This window comes from Notothenia coriiceps, unplaced genomic scaffold (assembly GCF_000735185.1).
Source record: "Notothenia coriiceps isolate Sejong01 unplaced genomic scaffold, NC01 NC01_scaffold00037250, whole genome shotgun sequence".
Taxonomy (NCBI): domain Eukaryota; kingdom Metazoa; phylum Chordata; class Actinopteri; order Perciformes; family Nototheniidae; genus Notothenia; species Notothenia coriiceps.
The window spans coordinates 1,519,975-1,528,300 of NW_011369951.1; the positions used below are offsets into that span (position 1 = coordinate 1,519,975).

Below are 8,326 nucleotides of genomic sequence, written 5' to 3' on the forward strand. Positions count from 1 at the left end.
TTGTTTGTATTTCGTCTTTGCTTTGATCAGCCCTTTGACGGCTATTTCTTGTGATTTGGGGCTATAACAAATGTTCATTTGAACTAAACATGGAGAAGCAGCGTTCAGTTGTTATGCTCCAAACTTCTGGAACAAGCTCCCAGAAACCTGCAGGTCCGCTGCGACTGACTACCGTAATTTCCGGACTATAAGGCGCACCTGAATATAAGCCGCAGCAGCTAAATTGAATGATGTGTACATATATAAGCCGCACTGGACTATAAGCCGCAGGTGTTTTAATGTTTAATTACCATATGTAAGGGTTCGTGCACAGAGGGGATTGTCGGGAAAGAGATGGCTGTTTGAGGAAGCTCCCATTTATTAACATTTCAACAAACAAGTTGCATATTTGCATAACATATTCAAGTGTTACCATTTATTGCAATAGTAGCTACAGAACATGTACTGTGCTGTGTAAACTGTACTGTATCACATAGCGTTTCAGACACACAAACTTTTCAACTTTCAAACTTAAACGGTGCGCTCCCAGCGCACGTACCGGCAGTGATCTACAGCAGTGGTTTTCAACCAGTGGTACGGGGACAAACTGTCTCGCTCTCGTAATGTCTGTCTGTCTTGCTCTCGTTCTGTCTCTCGTACCACTCTCGGTTCCACTTTTACTTTTGCGCGCTACCTGTCTCACTCTTTTCCGGCCTCCAGCTTCTCCTGCTGGAGCCCGCCGCTTAAAGGTGGCGGGCGCGGACCGGCCATAGAGCCCATAGAGTTAAAGGTGGTGGACTGTAACCTGTAAAATCCATAGATTTAGGAGGTCCCCTAGTGGCCGTTAGCTGTAAAAATCCATAGATTAGCCGCACCGTTATATAAACCGTAGGGTCGAAAAAGGGGAAAAAAGGCGCGGCTTATAGTCCGAAAATTACGGTAAATGATTTTTGACATTTCATTGGCCTCTGCATAATGCATTTTCAAACCTCAACGTAAGTCTGACTTCAGTCCTTTTGTGATGCTGACTTTTTCTTTCCTTTCAAGGTGTGTGTTCCTTCCTGATAATGGAGCCTTCTTCGTGAATTATGTCATTGCGTCTGCGTTCATCGGTAATGCCATGGATCTGCTGCGGATCCCCGGTCTGCTCATGTACATGATCCGCCTCTGCCTGGCTCGCTCTGCAGCAGAGAGGAGGAACGTCAAGAGGGTGAGTGTGACCTCATCATTTATGGGTCCATGCAGGGCAATATATATTGATAGTTTATCGATATCGTGACGGAAGACTACATTCCGTCTTACATCTTCCATATCTCAATATCTCAAAAGTGGTAACTTTACTGTATGTACTTTAATGTAACTTCCAGTCTACACATTACTAATGATTGTTTATCAATAATCTCACTGTGGATATTTTATGACAGCGTCAATAGTCAACCCTACAACAACATCGGAACATTTCAAATGGAGTATTTGATCAAAAACACGACGATATTGTATTTTCTCTTTATAGCCAAGTCATTAGTCCATGACCTGTAAGGAAGTTTGGTTTAAAAATAAATCCCTGCTTATAACACATTCCAACACAAACATCTTTTCTGGAACTTAATAACGGGGGAATTAAATGTCATAAAATAAGAAAAGAATGGGAAGTTCTACTTTGACATTAGGTTGGAAGTATTGATGTTTTTTTGATCAGATGCACGTGATCTTGCTTGTGAAAAAGGGATGTTTAGATTTTGGATTTTGTTCTAATTGTATAATTGTGTCTGTATAGCACCAAGCCTATGAGTTTCAGTTTGGGGCAGCCTATGCCTGGATGATGTGCGTCTTCACTGTAGTAATGACCTACAGCATCACCTGCCCCATCATTGTCCCCTTTGGTGAGTTCTGCCATTAATTACCCCCGCTGGGGGTCTCTGCTGTTTCACCTCAAGATAGTGTGCTTATCAAATTACTGTTAGAGAAACAGACAGAGGCCGGGAGCATTCAGTGGCTCTGTGATTCATGCGGAAGCTTATCCGTGTGCCTAATGAGATTAGTTTGGCTAATTGTGTTGTCCCTTCTCTGTGCAGGGCTGATGTACATGCTGCTGAAACACCTCGCGGACAGGTACAACATGTACTACGCATATCTGCCGTCCAAACTGGACAAGAAGATCCATTCTGGAGCGGTCAACCAAGTGGTGGCTGCTCCTATTCTCTGTCTCTTCTGGCTTCTGTTCTTCTCCACTATGCGTTCCGGTAAGATGAGGACTCCATCTACAGGCCACTGATGTCCTAACACATGCCCACATTTATATGCACACTTTTATCCAAAGCATACGAAGTACATACAACTGATGAATCCCTCCATTTCTTTCCCCAGGATTTTCAGCGGCTACATCCATGTTCACGTTCGTAGTTCTGGTCATCACAATCATTATCTGCCTCTCTCACGTCTGCTTCGGACACTTTAAATATCTCAGTGCTCACAACTACAAGGTAAGAAAATCCTCCTCCTGTGCATTTTATTCCTGTTTCCTAAACTCTGCAGTATTTGACACTAGTGTTATACTCAGCTGCTTATGTAAAATGCATGTTTTTCCTTCCTAGATCGACGACCAGGAGGTAGACGGGCGGTTGGAGAACGGGCGTCCGCCGTGCGTTACTACAACCAACAAAGCAGGAGTATGTATTCATTTATGTTTATTTTATAACAATATAAGCCTCAAGATCAAACGGTGGAATGAGATGGGACATACTTCTCAATTTCATTATTGTTTTTTATATTTTAACAACTTTCAAAAGTTTCTGTTCATTCTATTGTGCTAAACTGGCTATAGGGTAAACTATCAGTCAATAGAATTCACTTTTGTGTTGTATGGAGATCTTAACACGAAGCAGAAAATAATTAACCTTACTTTTTCTCCCCTACAGCAAATGTACATAGCTGAGGTTCTCCAAGACCCAAATTCAGAGGGGGGGTCAGGCAGTGGAGAGGAAGATGGCCAGGGGTCCTCGCAGGACGAGGAAATAATCAATGTGGAAAATGGCTTGAATGAGGACTTCCAGTCTGGTGAGGACAGCCTCATTGAGAATGAAGTGCGACACTGATACTGACTGGAACAGTTAAAAACCCCCTAAGTTTAACTTGAGGAGTGCACTGAAATTATGTGAATTTAACTAGGAACTGAACCAACAGTTCTCCAAAGCATCTCAACCTCCATCGAGGGACTTTACACTAACCTAAGCACACTGTCTACTAAGGATTTAATGGATTGTCGCTCAAGGACTCTTGCATTTCCTTCACTGGATCTCACCAAACCACATCTTCTGTCTGTGTACCTGCAGAGGGAATCTACTCTGAAAAGGCAAGGACAGCGACATGACGTCCTTCTGCCCCGAAATAGCTGAGGAAAGCCCCAAACACTGCACATGGACTCATGAAAGAAAGACACTAATGCACAAATGAAGCATAGTTTGCCTTGTTTTGTAAGGGGACTGATATTCTGTGTGTATTTCCCTAAAAATATTGCACTTGGAAGAGAGAACCTGTCCTATAAGCTCTACTTTCACTAAGGTACTGTAGTACAGCATGCCTTCAAAGTACAAATGGTGGAGGGATGTTCCTAAAATCCTTTGCCAGTATTTCTAATTGTCTGCACTAAATGCCTCCCCTGAATAAGCAGCTGGATTTGAGACGAGAAAAAGTGATTTCACACCAGACAGCTTGGTCCGTACAAATGTGATGTTCTCAAAATAGTTCTTCCAATTCCATAAAAGCCTTTAGAAAATAAACAAAGAAGAAAGAAATTGCTACTAATACTCCTGGATGCTACGACACTGTACAGCTACAAAACTTTGGATTTGTAAAATAGCCTTTTTTTTTGACATGGTATTTATTTGTAGGCATTGAATTTGAAATGCTATCAAGCTCGATACATCCCTAAACTTTGGAAGAATATAACCCATATCTTGGCACACTACATTCATCTGTCGTTCATTCTCTGAGCCTGTGTTGGGACTGCTGCTACTGATGTGCCCCCCCCCCCCGGGCTGCAGCTGGAGGACTGGAGGCCCGGAGCCTGCTGATCCTTCTGTGATGCTCAGAGGATGAAGAGAAAAGCCTTTGGGTTTTGTTTTTTCTTTGTTCCACTTCATATGATACTGGACTGGTTCTCTTAATTTGTTGTTTTCCATTTGTATCTCTTTGTTCACATGTTTACGTCTTCATGGAAGGATTTAGAAATTAGCATTGAGTGTTCTCCTGATAGTTTTATGAATAAGCTAATCTATATCTCATCACTCATTCTTCTGCCAGGTCCTCTCCATTTATATCATGTAGTAGCATTTTGTTGTCATCCAGCATTGTTATGGTTTCCCCATTTGCAATTACTCAGAGTTGTATAATGTTTAGCTCAAATTGTGCAATTTCTGGTGACAACTTATCAGATCTTAGGCTTGGCCGATTAACTCTCAATACTACTATGCCTCCCCCATTGAAAGCAAATTGGAAGACATATGCATTATGTTGCTTCATGGGTTGTTATAAAGTGATAAAGTTTGGCCTCTATTGTACATTCCATTTGCAGATCCAGTTACTAGCATTGTCAGGCCTCCGTCAGAGCTATAGTAGCTTCCAGATCTGCCTCAGCCATATCAAACAGCTTCTTTTCAGGAATCAGGTAGACTCAGACAACATCACAAACACAATTTAACAAATTATAATTTAGAAACGAAGTGCTTACACAGTTAGGACCTTACTCAGGATTTATCAAGCTTCTTGTTTTTGTCATTTCAGTTTTTCCTAAGTAAAGATGACACCATGAGCTTCCCTAAAAAAGAAAAAAAAAAGAGGATTGTTGGTAGAGCAAGGCTGCAGACAAAGCACCACTATAGTGTGTCACTTTGGATGAATTGTTGTTTTTGGGCCATTTATATCAAACTTATTATCCAGATGCTCAGAGAACCAATGTGGGAAATGTGCACTAATCTCACTTTCACTTGTATGATTGACAGAGAAGGGCCCGCCCCCTGTGGGTGTAATGATGACAATGGTGAAGCTAAAATGTTTCCATAATTTTTCCATGGGTATATTGGCACCATATATGGGTAAATTATTATGGTACTAACAAGAGAGTTGTTTGACACCCTTGAGTCTGGTGCTCTTCTAGTCATGATAAGGTGATTTTATTTTTATACCTCTTCATTTTTATACCTCTGAGATGTCATGAAATCTCTAAATGTGTCCTGTCTAAATCTAAATCCACTGCCCGGCTCTGAGAGAAATACCTAAAAATCGTATAATGTCTAATATCTACAGTGTTTAAACGTTGAATGTAGGTTAATTTCAAACCTTTTGGTAAGTTAAGTGCGATCGCTGTATTTACACAGCTTCAACAGGAGGGTTCACTATAGCTAACCAGCAATTAAAGTGTCATACTACAGAACTTGATTGTGTCCAGTCCCATCATCATAGCATTTCATTTGTCAGTCTGCAACGATTTCCACTACTTTTTTTTTTGTTGGTGTAATTCCAAGTCTAGGATCCTCATGAGTCCTTTTACTTTAGATTATGTTTATAAGATCTGTATAGACAGTGGGAAATGGATTGTTTTTCTGAAAAGCTAGGCACTTTCTAATAGAAGTTCTCAGCTTGTTCTACTGTACCATGTACTCAGAATGGGTAGTAAAGTGTCTGTGTATCAAACTGTGCACAATTAGAATGTGTCTTTGTGTGCTTGCCTTTTATAGTTTTACATTTTTCTAGATAGGAAGAGTAACAATAGCAGATCTCTGCAATTGACAGTCTCATTTTATTATTTCCAAAGGGCCGTCTGTGCTACAGATATATACTGTGTATATCTGTGCTCCCCCCCCCCCCAAGCTCTTTGAACAATAAATCTGTATTTAATCAAGTAACTTTTTTTTAACTATCAATTATTATAATCACTAAAAGATGAGAAATAACAATTTGATTGACTGATTAATTCACTCAAGGGTTTCGCTGCTTACTTATTCTAGTATGACCAGTAGCTTATGGGGAGTAATGTCAAAAACTTTAAAATGTTGAAACTTCTTAAAGCAATAGCTGTGTTCAGAAATCTTACTCCATAGAATACAGCATACATTCTACTGATTGAGGTAATGTTAAGGTGGTATGCAGAACAAAAAAAAATTCAACCATTTAACCAACATGAAATGAAACGAGCAATATCAACATTTGATAACATCACAGTCAATTAAACCTCACAAAATGTATTTAAGAATGAACACATTCATTTGGTCTTTTTTTGTGCCACCACTATTTAAACTCATTTTTTTGCATTGCATTTTGAGAGAACTGTCTTAAAAATTATACTTTTTATATACTATACTAACTAGAAACAGCAGAGACCACTCAACAAATCATCCATATTTATTTTGCATCATGTCTGAGTTATTTGGTCACTTTTCCAGTGAGAACACAGAATATACTTTAATGTGCTTAGAAATATTGAGTATTATTCTGGCTGTCAACACTTGGAGCAAAAGTTAGTTCCTGTATTGTAGGCTTGTTGGTGGCCTGACAAGGTAAAAACAAATAGCTTTTAAAAAATTTTTTTACAAATAATGGTATCATTTTGAAGACAAGTTCTACTTAACTTAAGACCACTAAGAATAACCCTAGTTGTATGGTTCTGACCATGATGTTGGAAAAACACAGACTAAAACTACATTGTATGTTGGCACAGAAAATATCATGTTTGTAGGTAAGGATGAATTTTGATTGGTAATCTAGGAATGGAGGTAGATGATTGGCGGACCGCGATGGGGGCGGGGCTGCAGTTCTCAATATACACACGGTGCTGCTTGAGAGGGAAGTGCTGCTGTGGTGCGACGTGGAAAGGCAGAATGGCATTTATGTCTTTTGTAATCAGACAAGTGAAATCCAGAGACTCAATAAGAACAGAATGCCAGCTTCCAGCAGGATATAACTCTATGATGTAGCACATATGCACACTGACTCACCTCTGTGAAGAATAACTGTCAGTCGTCATGGACGGAGGGTTGACTATCACTTTTATATCGGTGGCGATGTTTGTAGGTACATTTCTACTTGGATTCATCCCACTGTTGTTCAGGCTTAACGAGGTAAGTGTTTGTTTTCTTAAAGTATGGTTAGTCGGGAGATTTAAACTATACTCAAAGTATCCTATCAAGATGACATCATTCTTGAATCAAACTTTATAGACATTGAAACTGCAGTCTTTTTATTGTGCCATCAAAGCATACACATGACTATTACTAAGATTTACACCCGTAGATGATGATGATTTATGTTTTTGAATGAGAAGCATTGCTTATTGTCATGAGAAACTTGAGAAATCGCTCCGGTTCAGCCTTTCAAATAAATCCCTGTGGGGAGGGAACACTGCTCAGCTGAACATCACATGTTTCTCCTCAGAAAAGCCTGCAGTTTGTCTCCATCCTGGGGGCAGGACTGCTGTGTGGAACAGCGCTGGCCATCACCATCCCTGAGGGAGTGGGTTTACTGGAGGAGTCATGGAGAGGTGAGCAGAACATGCCATATAATCCAAATCCAATAAAACAAATGTTCACCTGTCAAATGTGGCTTGTACATGTTTGATTGTGACCCACCACTCAATAGATTACCATTGTGTTTTGGGCTGGAGAATGAAGCACATGCACCAGCCACTTAACAGCATTTAAATGGTGCCAATTTCGAGTCCTATATTTATTTGTAGTACTCTTTCACTCCCATGTCGTTTGTTGTCTTGCCAACTGATTACCCATAATCGGTGCTGTCCTCAACCACCAAATGCACACCTGTGCTTGATTGTAACCCCTTGAGATGAGTGATGAGGCACATGGTGATGAAAGCAGGCTTAGTGTATGCTGCTCTGCCTTGTTGTTCCTTTATGTGGATTTAATCAAAAGCTATTCCTGTGCTTCGTCCTCTCTCTGCAGCATCCTCTTCCTCCTCTGATGTGCCATCCGGTCTGAATGCCAGTGAGAAAAATGAAAATGTAACTACCACTGATCGTCCACCTCGGTTTCTCATTGGGATGGCTCTAACTTTCGGGTTCACCTTCATGTTTGTGGTGGACCAGATCGGAAGTTACTTCTCCATGCCTGGCAAGTTAGCATTTGTATACAAAATCAGAATTCCTTTATTTGTCCAAGAACTGGGAAATGTATAACAGCGGAAGTATAGTGCGGAATTAAATAAAAAGGTATGCACACATTATTAATAATAATAATAATTTTGTTGCTAAAAAAAATTAGCAACAAAACTTGTCTTAAATGAGATAGTACCAATTAATACTTCATCCCCACTCATTTTTTCCTCACACATGCCTCCC

The 8,326-nt window shown here is 40.2% G+C and overlaps 2 protein-coding genes across 6 annotated transcripts in view; both read left to right on the forward strand.

Annotated features, from left to right (window-relative positions):
* Positions 1-5,879, forward strand: part of tmem63ba (transmembrane protein 63Ba) — a 36,427-nt gene extending 30,548 nt beyond the window's left edge. For 3 of the 4 annotated variants that reach the window (XM_010795847.1, XM_010795848.1, XM_010795844.1), the window contains 6 exons: positions 1,027-1,189; positions 1,757-1,862; positions 2,055-2,222; positions 2,347-2,462; positions 2,574-2,648; positions 2,898-5,879. In XM_010795847.1, coding sequence (XP_010794149.1) covers positions 1,027-1,189; positions 1,757-1,862; positions 2,055-2,222; positions 2,347-2,462; positions 2,574-2,648; positions 2,898-3,074 — 805 coding nt within the window. In that variant the 3' untranslated portion in view covers positions 3,075-5,879. The remainder of the gene's footprint in view (positions 1-1,026; positions 1,190-1,756; positions 1,863-2,054; positions 2,223-2,346; positions 2,463-2,573; positions 2,649-2,897) is intronic. The other variant, XM_010795846.1, reaches the window with a different exon arrangement.
* Positions 5,880-6,810: 931 nt separating this feature from the next.
* The window catches only part of LOC104966647 (zinc transporter ZIP9), a 4,299-nt gene continuing 2,783 nt past the window's right edge, over positions 6,811-8,326 (forward strand). Inside the window, exons 1-3 of one of the 2 annotated variants that reach the window (XM_010795853.1) lie at positions 6,811-7,094; positions 7,408-7,513; positions 7,932-8,099. In XM_010795853.1, the coding sequence (XP_010794155.1) occupies positions 6,999-7,094; positions 7,408-7,513; positions 7,932-8,099 (370 nt within the window). In that variant the 5' untranslated portion in view covers positions 6,811-6,998. The remainder of the gene's footprint in view (positions 7,095-7,407; positions 7,514-7,931; positions 8,100-8,326) is intronic. The other variant, XM_010795854.1, reaches the window with a different exon arrangement.